Here is a 17,919-nt window from a genome sequence, read left to right on the forward strand (position 1 = left end):
GTAATGGAGAACACAATGAGCCCTTTCACACCACATGTAAAACACAGATTTAGCCTAAATCCCTGCGTGATAACTACAGGCAAGTGTGAATGGGTTACAGCGTATATTTAAACATCAATGCACATTTTTTACAATGCGGACGGGCAAGTGCACAGATACTACCTTTACAAGGATATGTCTGTTTATAAGACAAACGATAAACACGTTTGACATTACATTGACAGATGCACATAACTGGAAATGTTTAACCATTATAACAAATATGCACGTTTTACAAATCATGTTGACCAAATACCTGTTTTTTGCTCATGTGAAATGACTTGCAGTAAGGGAAACATACTGCTCGTTAGGCACAGTGTAACTGCTACAAGCCAGCGCCAGAGTCCCTGCAACCTCCATAATGTAAGCTCTGGCGGGCAGGGCTTTCCTAGTGTTTTCTTTATGTAATTATGTCTCTTGTGGGCTAGAATTGTCAATTTTGATGGTTATTTATGGATTTTTTTTTTGTTTAAACCGTATGGCAATGTGGACCCCATGTGGTGCCTTATAAATAAGAGATGATGATATTGATAACAATCCTGGGAAAACAGAATGAAGTTTTCCTGTGATAATCCCCAACAAGTATTTGAGAGTCTCTCTCTCTAACAATGTCCACCTCATTTTTCTGTTCACAACAAGGGTCCTCATTGCTTGACTCTTTTTGCATTTTACCATAATGTGTATGTGTGTGTATATATAGTACATAGATAATCTGGGAGTGTGACCTTTGTCATATAGAGGGACTTTCAGCCAACAAATTGTTTCTGTTTCAAATCATTGTTGTGGTGTATATACAGGTTGTCCTAGCTCTGTGAGCGTCCTAATGCTCTGATTGGCTACAGAATGACATAGCCATGTGATCATTGTTGTGGTGTAGGTACAGGTTGTCCTAGCTCTGTGAGCGTTCTAATGCTCTGATTGGCCACAGAATGACATAGCCATGTGATCATTGTGGTGTAGGTAGAGGTTGTCCTAACTCTGTGAGTGTCCTAAAGCTCTGATTGGCCACAGAATGACATAGCCATGTGATCATTGTTGTGGTGTAGGTGCAGGTTGTCCTAGCTCTGTGAGCGTCCTAATGCTCTGATTGGCCACAGAATGACATAGCCATGTGATCATTGTTGTGGTGTAGGTACAGGTTGTCCTAACTCTGTGAGCGTCCCAATGCTCTGATTGGCCACAGAATGACATAGCCATGTGATCATTGTTGTGTTGTAGGTACAGGTTGTCTTAGCTCTGTGAGCATCCTAATGCTCTGATTGGCCACAGAATGACATAGCCATGTGATCATTGTTGTGGTGTAGGTACAGGTTGTCCTAGCTCTGTGAGCGTCCTAATGCTCTGATTGGCCACAGAATGACATAGCCATGTGATCATTGTTGTGTTGTAGGTACAGGTTGTCTTAGCTCTGTGAGCATCCTAATGCTCTGATTGGCCACAGAATGACATAGCCATGTGATCATTGTTGTGGTCTATATACAGGTTGTCCTAACTCTGAGAGCAATCTAATTCTTCAATTGGCTACAGGTTAATTCATATATAGTTAATGGTTTGTTTTTTTCCGCCTTACGCATGCGTAAACCACAAAAACAAACCTAAAATAGCCACTCGCACTCCAGAAATAAACCTCAGAAAAATGTTAAATCTTTTCCAATAAATTTGAATGTTGCTAATTCCAGATTCATCAGTGGGCGTCTACAGAGTCTGCATTTTGTTATTGATTAATATGAACTGTAAAATGTATTAATGTCACAAGCTGTGTACTACAAGAGCTAAAATTTGTGGAGTTTAAAAAACAAAAACAAAGCTCTTGTTCTACTTGCCAGTTTAGCCGCACAGGATAGATTTCCTGGATCAGTTACCCCAATACTGTCCTCTACTAACTATAGCTGCCTTGCATTTGCCAAGTACTGTTTAATATTCGGTTACCATCTTTTCTCATCCAGAACTAGTAAACATAGCCTGCGAGGATGTCACATTTTACTGTTCTATCTTGTGTTATGCTGATGTATTACACTCTCCTAGACAGGTATGGTGCGGTGTGACACAGCTGTTGGTACTCCAGACTACATATCACCCGAGGTGCTAAAGTCTCAAGGAGGGGATGGCTACTACGGCCGGGAATGTGACTGGTGGTCTGTGGGTGTCTTCCTGTTTGAGATGCTGGTCGGTGAGTGATTTTGCTGTTTCCTTTAGCCAATGAAATGGGGAACCTTTGGAATGGTTGTAGTACACATTGCACAATAGTACTCTGTACTGATGGGTCAGTACTGTCATTTGTTGACATTCGGTGGAGTTGTACAGCTCAATACATCATCCACTAGTCTGCGGAACTGGTAGGATGAGAGAGAAACGGCTGCGATCATAGTCTTGTAGTGTTACGTTAACATAGAAAATATTAATGTTTTAATTAAAGGGCAAGTAGCCCAAACATTTTACATTTTCATTTTATGAAAACTTTACGCAGTGTTCAGTCTTACTCCACCAAACTTTTGTTTTTTTTATTAAAGCTACATTGGAAATTGAAGGTACACCTGTCCAACATAAACAGGTAAAGGACAATCCCTTAGACGTTGGTTAATTGGGTTCTGACATAGGACACAAAACTCAAATGACAAAGAATAACAAAGATATTGAAGGTGTTTTCTCTTCCTATCCATCATAAACAAGTAATATCACACACAAGATGCCTTAGACATTGGATGAATGAGTAATGTTATAGGACAAAAAGCTCAAATGATGAAGAAAAGCTTTGTCAGTTATGTTTCTTATATGCAGCCTGTACAGAGTATTTCTGTTACTCAGGAGACTGCAAGCCAATCATTTTTTTTTTTTTATTACCCTAGAGTGATTCACAATAGAGAAAATTGTGCTCCCCTGAAAGAGTGTGTATGATTGAGGTCTCTGTGCATAGACAAACCGAGGGGGTGTTCCTAGTGCATGGACCCCCGCCTCCAAGCCTGGGGCACTGTATGATTGAGGTGGCTGGACCCTGCTCCCGCTTAACATAGCTCTGCTTAAAAAGGGAGAGCTGCGTGCACTTAACAGTAGTGCATGCAGCATTGCCCATGTATATTATGGGGATAGGAAGAGTTGGAGAGCAGCCAAGAATTGTCTAAAATTATAGCCACGCCCCCATGCATGCTGGTTACGCCCACTGGCGGTGTGGTGTGGAAACCCCCCTCTACAAATCCTACGTTTGCCCCTGTTGTGGTGTATTTTCCTGGGAACACCCAGCAGTGGATACTGAGAGAGGAAATCGCCCCCCTCCTTAACAAGGGCGGGTTGTCTGCAGCCACTCACTACACAAGTGTGCCTGGTGGGCAGGAGGCAGCTTCCTCCTCTGCCCGTCTCTCGGCTATCATGCACATGTATGTAGTGTGCGGCTGCACAGTTACTGGGTATGACTTTCATACCCAGTAGTGATTGGTAGTTGACCGCTATTAACCAGTGTGTGTGTGTTCTTCTTCCAACCACACTAATAAGCCCCGGTGATGACAGAAGTGTCCAAGTGCCCGATTCTCCTCCTATTTGGCTACCCACAGAGCCAAGCTGGGCAATAATCCTGTCGCTCAGATCTGGAGTCAAGCACATCATTTATTAATAGACTTAAAACTATTTTCCACTATGCTGGTGTGCAATCATTAGGCTTCCGAGCCTGGTCTCTTCCTTCCACACTTCATAATAGCTGTTATTTTCAGTTTATTAAATTATTTTCAGTTTGGTGTTTCTTTAACATAACATAAAGAATAATAAATTTATTAAAAACAAATCTCCAGGAGGATGTAGTGAAGCGCTTATCGCAAGCAAGAGATATGAGACGATAGCAAATCTAAATTCGGCCCACGTGTCTTGTGATTGTGGAGGTTATGAGCAGGTTACACCTTTTGTAGTCTGGTTTTATCCAGCATACATGTGTTGAATAGATTTTACTCATTCCACTAGAATACCCCAGTATTGTATTACTCTTTCCTATTATCCAGATTTCCTCTTTTTACTGTTATCTGTTATTGGATCTCTGGCTAACTCTCCCTGTTTTATTAAACACTGGTCTGTTATTAATGTACAGCCCACTACTCAAAAAACTTTTTTAATCCAAGTTCTGTGTACAAGAATATGCAACGTAATGTAGCAGCGGTGTATTAAATATTCTGGTAAAAATCTACTGTGTGCAAATGGAAGAAATTACATTACTTTTCCATCTTCAGACAAGGAAATGCTTAGTATGTTCAGAAGCTAAATAATTTTCTTTTGTATTCCACAAATACAAAATAAACATGTCTGGCTCGTATGTGCCAGACATTACTTGTAATGTCTAGCTAACATAGATTCATTGCAAGCTTTCAGCATTTTATGGCCCATTCATTAGGAATATGATCTCTAGTATGAGCACACTGGTTTGGAAGATATCAGACTGGGTGGAGGGCATTCTTAACTCTGCTCAAAATGACTTTACTTAATTATGATCATTATGCTAGGTACTACCACTTAGCTAGAATTCATTCTCAGACTTGAACTACTTCTGCCTGAAATTGACTGATGAGGACTCTGAAACACACTGTTGATGCCGTTAGAGATTAGTGAAGAACAAACTCTCCTTAGCAACCTCCACATTCATGGAAACAATGATTAACCAAGCTTATTACTTTCAGGAAATCATTGTTAAAGTGGTAATTATGTGTCCATTACATAAGGTGCCATCCTAAAAAGTATGGATATACCAGGATGGAAGAGCGGCTTGCAGGATTTTTTTAAAGCTAATAAAAAAAACAAAAAAAAAACAAAAACGTCCGAGTCTGTGCAGCTATTGTCAATTGAAAATAAATTGATAGACCAAATATCTGTACATCCCACAAAATGTCAGCCTCTAGTGAGCATACGGGACAGATGCCATTTAATTTTGCTCCCTGAACTGACCCTAGAAATATAATTTCTATTAAAAAATAATGTATTTGTGTTTTTTACATTTTTTGTTTTATTTTAGTATTATTAATTTGTTATAAATAAATTCATTGGTTACTGCTTGTTTTTAATCTTATTTTTTGGATGCATATTTTTTGTTATCAGGGGACACTCCATTTTATGCCGACTCCCTGGTGGGCACCTACAGTAAAATCATGGATCACAAGAATTCTTTAAACTTTCCAGAAGATGTGGAAATCTCCAAAAATGCCAAGAACCTCATCTGTGCCTTCCTAACAGACAGGTAGTACTTGGTGACTGTGACGGCTGATTACAGAATGTCTGATGATAGTTGCATGTGCAGTGTTAGATGCCCCAATCTAATGACTTATATTTCACGTGAATTGGAATTTTTGCACAAGTCAATAGGTTTGGAAGACCTGTCTGTCTTTGGTGCTTAGCGCAGGGAACAAGGCTAGTTTTGCCTCTTGTCAGCTATCATACCTTGGGTTCCCTAGGTTCCTAATTCGGCTACATGTCCTATCTCGGCACTGCTTCCTTTTCCATCCGTCTGCAAGAAACTGAATGTAGGGAAGGAGAACAGGTTTGAGGGGAAAATGACTGGTAGTTTTAAACAGACACAGGAATAAAGATTTTTACCTATACATAAAAAGTATTACATGGCAGTACAGACTTCTAAAATGACAGTGTTACAAAGTGTATGGAAAGCACTACAGATAGAATATTATTTTATATATTTCCATAACACCATCAGTGAAATCTTAGGTGAATATGAAAATGTGGACAGAGTATATTTGTTAATGTTGGTATATAATCCTTTTTTATTGGTACAGACTAGACCTGGGTTTCCTGTGTGTTTATAGTATGTTTTACTGGGGGCCCTTCAGCAAGTTTTAGTGATGTGTTTATATATAATATAAATTATATACATTAAACAGCACCCTTTCTTTAAAACCCCAGCAAATCTATAAAAAAATGCACACCCTTACGTGCAACATTGTATGCAGGGAAAATGTACCACTATTACATTGTCTCCTTCAAAGTTAAGTAAATACTTTTGTTTATATTTCAAAGCTTTTCACCTGTCTGATATTAAGTCAGTGTGCTTTAATTTTTCTTCCCTTGGATACAACTCTGCTCAGTGATCTACATACTGAGATTGCAGTCGTTTGAGCCGCTGGGACACTACTGACCTCTCCCTGTGTATTAATCCACCAATCCACATGGCGCATTTCTGTAAAGCAAGTCTGTCAGTCACTCTTTATCTGCTCAGGTAGAGAAGCACCTCTCTAACATCCTGACAACCTGCTACCAAAGAAAAAGCTTATTGTGGGCATATTATTTAAGTTAAGTTTGAACACCCCAGTTATTTTAGGTCTACTATTCAGCTCAGTAATACCCAGGCAGTCAACAACTCTGCCTAAATAATATAAAGGCACTTGTGAAATACTCTGAAGGGTAACAGGAAGATAAAGCAATGTGCTTAGTTAATATTGCAGGTGCATATGTACAGACCAATGCATTAAATTGTGTGCATGTGAGAAACACCTTTTAAAGGGTGGTAATAAGTCTGTCTAACGTGCATTGCCCTGACCGCGTACACAGATTAAGTGGAGCACCTTGTATGCGCTCACCGGACTGACGAACAGACCATAAGTAGAACAATAGATTATAATAAACCACCACATAAGTTACTTCTGCTGTGTTCACCTTCCAGAGTGTTGGTGGATGTGTGGCTGTGAGTACTCGCCCTTACACAGGTTCCTGGTGAAGTATCTCTCGTAGGCTCTTTATCTAGCTTAATTAAAAATGCTCTACTGAAAGACATTACGTTTTTAATGACTGTTTGACTAAACTGATCATTACTGAACAACCCTAAATAAAAGATAGCTCTGTGTGCATAGAAACCGTTCCGGGAAAATAACTTTTAGTATTAGGTTATTTGTGTATTTGCAGCGGTGAATTTTTGAAAAATGATCATATCTCATTTATTAATAATTAGTTATAATAAAACAAATAGACAGTTTGGTCTCCTACAGTTTATAAATTGGACCCCAGCTACAATTCATACCGTTTTGCCAGGTGTGTAGCTCTAGACTTGTGTATTAGTAGACTATTAATATTACTATTTACTAAATTGGGTGCATATTTTTCTCTCTGTTCCCTAGATCTAGTACAAAGCGGTCACTTTGTATATGAATCCGGATCGGGTTTATAGGGGTAGTGGGAGTTGGCCCCCTTAATATCTCTGATGTAGAGAATTCCACACGAACTGATGAAATGAACATTTTAGGAACGGACAGAAGAAAATGTCTAAAGTGCAGGTTTTTCCAGTTAATATGCGCACTAAGCATTGCACATCAAAAAGAAGAAAAAAAGTTCCTACAAGAGGTATCTGTGTTACCTACACACCTTGTGCCTCTCGGGTAACTGAGGGCCCTGTTCTTCAGCCTCTTCTGAGAGGTCTGCTCAGCCAACCTAAATATTTATGTTTGGCTGGGTCCTTAAATCCGACACCCCCGCACAGTAGTTAGCAATTGGTTAATACGTCTGACAGTACAGTGAGAGCTTATTTACATAGTCCTTTTATATGACCGGTCTCTCCCAGTCCTGCGCAGGATGGATGGTAGAGCAGTGGAGCTAGGAAGGGGTTAATGAGCATTGGCGCTGCTGTCCAAGGCTCCCATATGCATCCTTTGTCGTAGTGCTTGGCAGCCCTCCTTTGAAAGGGTCCTTTTTTTAATTTAGAATGCTGGCCAGTGTTTGCTGAATTTTCCCTGAAACGTAGGATCGTGATGAAAAACTATTTCAATCCACACGTGGCATTCTAACAGGCTTAAACTGTTTTTTTTTTTTTTCTGAGTGTTTCTCTTTTCCTTCTCTCCTGCGACACTCATTGCAAGACCAGGAGAATCCCACTGAATGGACTGATCGCTGCAATGAAGAGGGATCACAGTGCATTCTCTCCCCTAGGCAGAAAGGGTTATTGTATGTACACGTTTTCCTGCTGTAACTCCTGACTCTTCTGCTATGTACAGGGAGGTGCGACTCGGGAGAAACGGTATAGAGGAAATTAAGCAGCACCCTTTCTTTAAGAACGACCAGTGGGCCTGGGACAATATCCGAGAAAGTAAGTGGATAGATGCCGTGAAATGCATTTATATTTTTTAACATGTTCTAAACAAAATTGCAATTTTTTTATTTTTTTCTCTGCGTTTATATGATAGAAGCTAAATATTTCTGCATATACAATATATACCCGTGTGTGATGGATAAAACACATCTCTATATAAATGCTGGCAAATGTCAGTTGTGTGGTGTAATATTTTGTCTTTTAATCCACGGTCGTCCATATTTACATCTTCTACTTTTAATTGGCAAAAAGAACGGAATGTTGAATGCGTTCTGGCATAAAAATAAATAAATAATAAAATATATGTATAATATATATTAATTATAATATAATGTTTATTATAAATTTGTATTATATATATTTTATATATATAGAATATACAGACAAACTTATTTTATATTGTTTGAAGTTATGTGTGAATATTAACTTTGTTGCTATAAGGTTTATTTTGGAATATTTATGTTGCGTCCTGTTGATTTAGATCTTCAGAGGCAGAGGAATGTATGACTCCCTCCTACTCTGTGAATAAGGAGTTTGTTAGGAGTCGGAGATATATTTAAATGTCCTACAAAGCCCCTACTATGCAGCGCTAGTGAGAGCCACGCTTGTTTCCCGTGTATTGCTCCATGATTTATACGCTCTACCTAGAAGAGGTTGCGGGAAAGGTTCCGTGTGACAAACATGTTAGTCCAGTACTTTACTATCCACACCTGTATCTGTTGCAGTAATGTTGATTCATTACTTGGTGTAATACATGTAAGCACTCTGTAAGATACCCTATTGAATATGTCTGCTTTATTGACACATTTTAGGATGGCACTGTTGGCTTTCAAACTGCTAGTTACACCTAAAATAAATAAATAGATATATATGACCTCCGGTTTGGGGGCTATATTTGGAAGAATGTTTTGTATTGATCCAAAAAAAATGACTTTATGGATTTTTGTATCACATACAACTTTTGTTTTGTATTAAAGCGGCTGCCCCAGTGGTACCGGAATTAAGCAGCGACATTGACAGCAGTAATTTCGATGACATTGAAGTTGACAGGGGCAACGTGGAGACGTTTCCTACTCCAAAAGCGTTTGCGGGGAACCAGCTGCCTTTTATTGGCTTCACCTACTACCGTGAAAACCTGTATGTATCTAATGTACCCCATCAATGCCATTACTGAAACCAGCATTTGTGTAATTCCTTCTTAGCGGGGATTGTTAGAGCTGAAACCTCTTGTGCAGCGGTGCACACGCTCTATGGGACCTGGGAACACTTAGAACAGGTTTGGCTAGGAGAGATGGCTGAGCAGCTATTAGATGTGGTGACAAAACCGTTGTTTTACCATATAGTGATTAGTGTACAAGATTAATGTAGGAGTCAAATCTATGAGCAGCACAATCTTGTAAGCAAACGGAAAAAACGTTCAACCACTGAGATCAATAGAGATTATTTTAAAATTGAATGGACTGATAGTTTATTAGTATCTAGTAAAGAGTGATACAGAATATAGTTATTGTTTATATATTGGCAATCATATTACACAGCGCTGTACAGAGAATACATGTCCTCCACACCCTTCCCTGCTCCATTAGAGCTTACAATCTAAATTAACCCCACATGACACACTAGGGACCATTTTGCCAGACGCCAATTAACCTACCAGGATGTTTTTTGTGTGTGTTTGTTTTTTTTCTGTGTGGAAGGAGCACCTGTCAGTAACCCATACAAACTCCACACAGATAAGTCCCTGGCAGAAATAAACTCATGACCCCAGCACCGCGAGACAGCAATGCTAACCATTGTGCCACAGTGCTGCCACAATGTAGTAGATATTGCACCGTTTTCCTCATCTAATAAAATGAATTAAACTCTCATTGACTTACTGCAGGGGCAAACGCAGGATTTGTAGAGGGGGGTTTCCACACCCTGCCACCAGTGGGCGTGACCAGCATGCATGGGGGCGTGGCTATAAGTTTAGACAGTGCTTGTCTACTCTCCCTCTCCCCATAATATACATGGGTAATGCTGCGTGCACTACTGTTAGGTGCACGCAGCTCTCCCTTTTCAAGCAGAGCCGTGTGAAGCGGGGGGCAGGGTCCAGTCACCTCAATTATACAGTGCCCCAGGCTTGGAGGGGGGTTTACAGGCACTAGGAACCCCCCACCCTCTGTTTGCCTATGTACTGGTTAGAATGTACTCTACTGACAATTGGAAGTTTGGTGTAACTGCTGTGTTTTGGAATGTTGCTTAATATCTGTAGACAGAACGCTTTCTATAGACAGTAAATTGTATGGTTCCCTCTATAGGCAGTGAGGAGCTACTGCAACATATTTTTTTTTAAATTATTACTATGACTTTTAAATAAAACATAAAGACTGTGGGCCCCCAACCCCATGTTCTTTTTGTTTGTTTCTGTTACCAACGTGATGACCCTATGGTAAGATGCCTTGCGTATCTGCTTACCAGAGTGTATGGATGCTATTAGAAAGCTGTCAGCCGGGGAGATTCATTTAGAGGGTCATGCTTTCCAAGGTGTTCTGGGATTGGCCACGTTTTATGACGTAAGACATAAAACCTGTGCTGAATGTACCACTCTTACCATCCTGAGTATAAACTTCATCTCCAAGTCTGCCCTGTATCATCCTGTTACCTAATTGTTTAGAAACCAAACCGTAATCAAAATACTTTTGTGCCCGAGTCTGTGATACACACTGTACAAACTGTTTAGAATTCTTCTTTTCTGTGGCCAAGTATTTTTATGAGCAAGAGCTGCTTAATGTCTGTCTTTTTTTTTTTTTTTTTTTTTTCTTTCTTTTTGCTGAAATGTTTTTTTGTCTTGTTATTCAGCTTGCTAAGTGACCCTTCCCAGATCAGAGAGAAACAGAATTCTTCCATCCAACCGACGAAAGAGGTAAGTGTGCCGATAGTGTCTGCACTGGTATGGATAGACATCTGCAACGGTCTATTGTGTGCATTACTCCCTGGTTGTTAGCCATAAAATCAGGTTACGTATCTAATATGTGCCCCAAGTGTCTTTTTATAATTAAAAATTCTTTCATTCCATCTAATTTAATCATGTCCCAAGATACTGACTCTCTTGTGACAAATGGCAGATTTCATTGCTGACCTGATTTACATCCCTATTAATCTTCATCCCCAGATGATGCGTTTTAGGCTAGTGGAAGACTTCATCTTCATCAGGGCTGAACACTAATTATTGTATTTACTTTTTTTTTTTTTTTTTTATCCTAGTGGTTGACTGCTTAGGTTTTGTAAAACCCCTGGAGCCGTCCACCTAGGAGAAGGTGGTTTATTGGTGTCAACAATGCACTTCCCTTAACTTTCCTTAGCCAAAAATCAAGATCCGATCCATTTGGACAGATTCCGTGACCTCACAAATGGAGATGGGGGGGGGGGGGCTGGTTTAGTGGTCATGCCTTTGGGTTGCCCTCTTTAATCGTCCCATTCATTACAATAAACATTTATAATAGGTACAAAGGTGTAGGTATACACAATATATATAATGTATAACAATGAAGATTGTTACTAAAATTCATAAGTAAAGCATTTTAGGATAACGTATACTGTGAACTGTCGGTTTGTAAACCTTCAAGATATAAATTGAAGTCTGGAAATGAGAAGCAATGGAAATAGCATCAGCGGATATAGTTAGAGAAATGGTAAATAAGTGTAAAAGTGTCTGCGATAAGTCAGTTGCGTTCTGAGAATAAACCACTAGTAAGTGAAATGTGCAGATTTTAGGAACTTGACAGAACTGGAGGAGTTTGAGATGGCAAAAGTGATTATTTGTATGAAAACTGGACTAGCTTTGGTACCCAGGCAAGCAGCCACTCTGAGCCTCTTATGGTGGATTCCATAGTACAGTGTTGTGCAGGCCTATAGCCAACAAGATGTCATTGCAATGTAAACATTTCTAGGTGCTGTCATGATAGGAAATAATGTTGTAACATTCAAATAAATGTAAAATTGTAATCTTATAGTCTACGTGCAAAGAGATGTCCTTGCCCACCTTTATATGCTTCCTAGGGTTCATTGGTCCCTAGATTTTTATATTCTTTGCGATGTCCCATGCTGTCCTTACCGATCCCAGTAATAATGCAATACATATACAGTTTATCATCCCATCCGTTGCTCTGACATATCAATCGCTGACTTAGTAATTATAATCAGATCTTGCAGCTGGTCTTTGTTGTGTTCCTTGAACTCGTTAAAGGTTGTTTTTTCCAAATGTTGTTCATATGAACTGGTTTTGCGTTCGCTCAGTAAGTTCTGTCCTGCTAGTGAATTGAAGAGAAAACGCCATGACGTACTTGTTTTTATATGTTTATCACCTGGGCGCCTCAGGTAAATGGTGTAATATTTATACATTAGAAAAAAGTGCACTACAGAAAAACAGGTGGTGCGTTTGAAAAAAACCCCCCAAAAAACAATCAGATGTTAAATAGATTTGGGATAGACACATCGATAGGACAGATGCCGCGTGCTTCTAAGCTAACTGTTTATTACAAAACGCGTTAATACAGAGGTTCTACATTCTAGCTTGGCCAAGATGGGTAACCCACCAGAGACCTCTTTACTTTTAATATTGAAATGATGTACATATGATATTGACATCTTTAATCAATGTAGTTTAATGTTGTCAGGAAGTTACCGTTTACAATACTGAGATTCCTGTGTCTAACAAATGTGATTCTGAGCTCCTATATGACAATAGTAGCCATGGTCAATTATCCTTAGTCAGGGTATGGGAATATATACATATATATTTGGTATACCCCCCTCCTCTGTCAATGCTGATCCAGGAATAAGTGTCAGAACTTTGGAAATGGGAGAGAGCACTGATAGGCCGCTCACAGTCAATCGCACGGGAGAGCACTAATAGGCCACTCGGAGCCAATCATACGGGAGAGAGCCCTAATATGCCGCTCACAACCAATCATATGCCGCCTCCTACAGCACTGAAACTTCTTAGTGATCTGCCACAGACTCCTTACGCGGGGATCAGCATTTCCAGAGTGGGAGTTTTATAAATGTGCTGAAGCATAGAGCTGTCTTGCGCTGCAGATAGCCACCATAACGCTGTTCTATTGAAGAGCTCTGAGTGCGCTCATAATGATCAGCATTAGCCGCAGTCCATTTCCCAGACTTCAGGTTATAGTTACATGTTTTATTGATAAGTAAATAAATGTTAATGAATAAAAATATTTTTGACATGACAAAATGTCCACTTTAGGACAACCCCCATTAAGATTTGGGTATCTGGAAGCATTCCGAAATCTTTATTTATTAACATATATTGATCTAGCGTCAGTATACTCCACAGCACCTTACAAACACAGAAATAAAACAAGACTGAGTATGACGATACAGCCAGGGAGGTAAGAGCTTAGTCTAGAGGTATTGGAAGTACTGCAGTGCCATGACTAGTGGCAGGTCTGAGTACTACAGGGTGTTTGGGATGCTGTATCTCTCTGCTTGTATATTGTACAGTGCCTCGCACCTCACATGACTTGTTCTCTCTCTGTGTAGGAGTCTGCGCAGCTACAGAAAGCTCTGCAGCAGCTGGAGGCGAAGCTTCACCATGAGGCCCAAACCAAAGACGAACTGGAGCACAAATACAGGTGTGACATTGTCCTTGCTGTAAACTATATGGATAGCTGAGGCGTTCTGTGACCATACAGAAGCACAAAGCTGTAGGATGAGCACTGTTATACAGGTCACTGAAATATGAGCCCCATAGGAGCTTAGAGTCTAAATTCCCCACCACACACTGGTCCATTTGGTCAGAGACCAGTCATCCTACCAGTTACGTCCTCACCAGACAGAAGAGAGCATGCAAGCTCTACACAGATGGGTTCCATTCCAACCAAGGCCCTATGACCCCAGCGCTGTGAATCAGCAATGCTAACCACTGTGCATCCATGCTACCCCATATCTCCGAAACTAGATGTTGTGTTAAACCTAGGCTACAAGTTTGTTGAGAAACTGCAATCACAGACCTTGCGGCTTCTCGCTGGTCACCTGCCAATGATGCTGACCTGCAGCTGCTTTGTAAAGGCGTTTACCCCCGTAGGTGATATAGCCGCTTTCAGGTAAACTGTGTGAGCTATACCCTTATTTGTGAGAATACTGCCTGTCCGTTCGCGATGAGCTATTTACATCAATGATGCCATGGCTTCCTGGGGCATCAATTTCTCATAATAGCTTCCTCAACTGTTATTAAATGACAGGTACATTTTTGTGACTGCAAATGTTTATGTAGACCTAGCATCTTTCTGTAAACATAACAAACACAGGAAAAAGTTGGTGATATTGCCTATAGCAGCCGGTCACACATTTGCTTTCATTTTTTGTAGTCTGCTTTGGGGAAAAAAAGATTGTTAGAATGTGGTTGCTATGGGTAACATAAGTGTCTGCGTTCTGTGACCCAACCTATGGACAAGATCAGGGTTATGTTAAATTTATACACCACAATAGAGGTCATTGAAAAACATATGTAAGTAGCACACCAAAATAACCAATGGCAACCAATCAAATATTGGCTTTCATTAGGGTGGTGTCACATGAGCTGTTATTGACCACACCCACTTATGGTTTTCATTAGTCCTGAATGATCACAAGGAAGTACAAAGTATGGCCTACAAAAAGGTAATCTGTTATCTGGAAAGGAGAATGGCTTCACCCAAAATGGGTGTGTTACGGATGGGTATGTGCCCAGTTTATGCAGATTATATGTGGCTTGGACAGATCAGGGGCATAGCCTAATATGTCATGATTTTCCAATCATTAATGTTAGCAGGTATGAGAATATATATATCTAATTTACCGTTTTCAATTTATTTCATTAGACAATCTTACACTTTGCTAGTCTGATGTAATTTTGTCCCCTTAATGCTCCCTAGGTCTGTAAATTCTCGGTTAGAGAAGACAATGAAGGAACTGGATGAAGAGGTAATCATTGCAATATTCTTTTTATCACATAGGTCTGTTCTACCCAGAATGAGCTGTTTAAATATCTCCCGCCATGCTTATGCAGAATAGATCGCTAAGCAAGATCACTGGTAGCAAATCATTGTTTCTGCTGCATTATATGTCGGCCTACACTTCTAGAAACACTTTTCCGTTGCTATGATTATATACTATTCGATTAATGTGTTTCTCTGTCTGTCCACAGATGAATTCTAGGAAGATCCTGGAGTCTAGTAGCCGGCAGCTGGAGCGCGAGAAGGCTCTTCTGCAGCACAAGAACACAGAGTACCAAAGAAAAGCCGAAAATGAGGCAGAGAAGAAACGCAGCTTGGAACATGAAGGTTTGTGAGCTCTGCAGCACCTGCCAGTTGGTGCAAAGCAGCGGAGATGTTAAATAGTTGAGATAGACACCTAATTAAATGCTTGGGATGGCTGCTGGTTAGGTACTGCGTGAGTCCTTGTACAAGGACACAGAGTAAGGCTGGGTACACACTACAAGCAAAGTCTAGCGATTTTACCAACAACAGGGCGGGAAAAAAATCCCATTCAGCATGCAGATTTATGTGTACACACTAGTCCCAATTACCTTCAGATCTGTGCTCTTCATAACCATCGGCTGAGGGAGAAAGGGGAGTACTGCTGCTTAGCTAAATTGTCGTTCCAATTCTGCAGAGTACATACACCCTGCAGAATTGGAACAACATTGTTCCATCTTTGAATAAGATATTTAGTTTAGTTTAACAATCTCTTATTCAACGATATTATGTGCTTCGGAACAAACATTGTTCCTCCATTGCAGGGTATACATTACTTTGATATCCGGCCGGTCAGTCGTTTATTGTCTGATTGGCCTGATAATCTGCTGAGAATACTGTAGTGTGTTCCTAGCATAAGTTTGTGAGACTCTGGCTATCTGTTAATCGTAGAAACACAGACTTGGACAGTAGGTGAAAGCTATTCAACTTCTAGTCTGGCAACTTTTAAATCTAATAATCTCACACTCTCCTTTTTGTCCACCAGATTTAGTATGGCATTATATTGTTTAAATTCCTCTGCCACCTCTGTTGGGAGTCTATTCCACTTATCCACTACCCTTTTCAGTGACCCTCCAGTTTTAGAGCATGTTCTTTTGTTCCTGTACTTCTCTTTCTCCTGTACTTTGTTAAAAACCATTAGTATAAATGAAAACTTCTATCATAACGCCCCCTCTCCCTTTTCTGTGCTAAGCTGTACATCTTTCATGACCAGTCTTGTGATGCATCATCAACATTTATTTATATAGCGCCAGCAAATTCCGTAGCGCTTTACATTTGATGCAGTCTATGCAACCAGTTTAGTAGCCCATCTTCGTACAGTCTGATTTCCTTCTGTCCCCCAGGGTATGTGGCCTCTAGAATGGAACACAGAGTTATAAAATGTGGTCTCATGGTCTATATATTGGCATCACTAGCTCTCTAATATCTCTCTATGCACTTGGGCTTTCTCCATTGCTGCTGTTCCATTGTTTCCCTACCTCTATCTCCTAGATCACTTTTCTCCCACATTATTTAGTACTATTAATACTATATTTAGCCTTTTTTTTGCTATAAGCAGTATGAAAAAAAAAGGCTTAATATATTGACCTTCATAGTCTTTATTACCATTATTTTGTTACATGGGTTAGTTGTTTTCTCTCTCCCTTCCGCCACCCAAGCAGCACATTTTACTCAAAGCCAGTAGCTGTTACCTTGTGAGCAGGAGATCTCACTGTGTCTGGCTCTCCTAGGTGCTTCTCTTCAGCTCTATGGGGGAGACATTGGTGGTTAAAGGCCACTGCGGAATTAGTGGCGCTATATAAATAATTGGTGATGATGATGAAAGGCCTTGTGTCCTGCGGTCTTATAGGAAGATACAGCTCCAAGCAAACCGTTGCATTATCAGTCAAATGATGTTTCAGCTAAACGGCTGGTCTAAATAATAGCAGATTCAGCAAGTCCTTCACCTTGTGGGAAATGTGGAGGAAATAAATGGTTGTGTGTGTGAGAGACATGTAGGACGTGTTTGGGAAATAGGGAGACAGCCTGCAGTATATTCTCCTAGACACAAGGGGGCAGGTGCCTCAATAGGGATGAAACTTTACACCTAAGTGGCGAGAAAGCAAAGCATTAAAATTGATAGATTATTCTACTTTATGATCTTAATAGAGAAAGATCTGTAAACTTAGTAGATCTAAATCTACAGTAATCCAGTGTCGTCCTCAGAGGAGCCAAACCACTGACTGAGGTGAAAGATTTCCTTTCATTAACCTTGTTTTTGGAACACTGTTAGTTTCTGGTTGGTGTTGGTGAAATATCTGTATTTTTCGGCAGTGAACAGTCTCAAGGATCAACTTGAAGACCTGAAGAAAAGAAACCAAAGTTCCCAGATTTCCAACGAGAAAATGAATCAACTCCAAAGACAGGTGAGCAGAACAGTCCCCAATCTCTGAGTCATTCCCTTTTGCTGTAAAATGGCCGCACTCACGCTAAGCCCATGATTTTCCTCCTCCTGTGTTTCAGCTGGATGAAGCCAATGCTCTTCTGCGCACAGAGTCGGACACATCGGCTAGAGTACGGAAATCGCAAAATGATATGTCCAAACAGATCCAGCAGCTTGAAGCCAATAATCGTGAGCTCCAGGATAAGATGTGTATGCTGGAGAATGCCAAGCTAAAAGTAGAGAAGGACTATTTCAACTTGCAGTCCGCTCTAGAGTCTGAGAAGAGGGACCGGACGCAGGGCTCGGAGATTATTAGCGACCTTCAAGGTACGGTGCCCTGGTGTTTTGTGTCCCCTTTAATACTACATCATGCTGTAATTTAT

At 40.3% G+C, this 17,919-nt stretch overlaps 1 protein-coding gene across 4 annotated transcripts in view; it reads left to right on the plus strand.

Annotated features, from left to right (window-relative positions):
* The window catches only part of ROCK2 (Rho associated coiled-coil containing protein kinase 2), a 109,742-nt gene that overhangs the window by 66,118 nt on the left and 25,705 nt on the right, over window positions 1-17,919 (plus strand). For all 4 annotated transcript variants that reach the window (XM_075201428.1, XM_075201429.1, XM_075201430.1 and 1 more), the window contains 10 exons: window positions 2,065-2,209; window positions 5,107-5,245; window positions 8,001-8,092; window positions 9,073-9,232; window positions 10,937-11,000; window positions 13,640-13,731; window positions 15,013-15,061; window positions 15,285-15,420; window positions 17,428-17,519; window positions 17,617-17,863. In XM_075201428.1, the coding sequence (XP_075057529.1) occupies window positions 2,065-2,209; window positions 5,107-5,245; window positions 8,001-8,092; window positions 9,073-9,232; window positions 10,937-11,000; window positions 13,640-13,731; window positions 15,013-15,061; window positions 15,285-15,420; window positions 17,428-17,519; window positions 17,617-17,863 (1,216 nt within the window). The remainder of the gene's footprint in view (window positions 1-2,064; window positions 2,210-5,106; window positions 5,246-8,000; window positions 8,093-9,072; window positions 9,233-10,936; window positions 11,001-13,639; window positions 13,732-15,012; window positions 15,062-15,284; window positions 15,421-17,427; window positions 17,520-17,616; window positions 17,864-17,919) is intronic.

This window comes from Mixophyes fleayi, chromosome 3, assembly GCF_038048845.1.
Source record: "Mixophyes fleayi isolate aMixFle1 chromosome 3, aMixFle1.hap1, whole genome shotgun sequence".
NCBI classification, from domain to species: Eukaryota; Metazoa; Chordata; class Amphibia; order Anura; family Limnodynastidae; genus Mixophyes; species Mixophyes fleayi.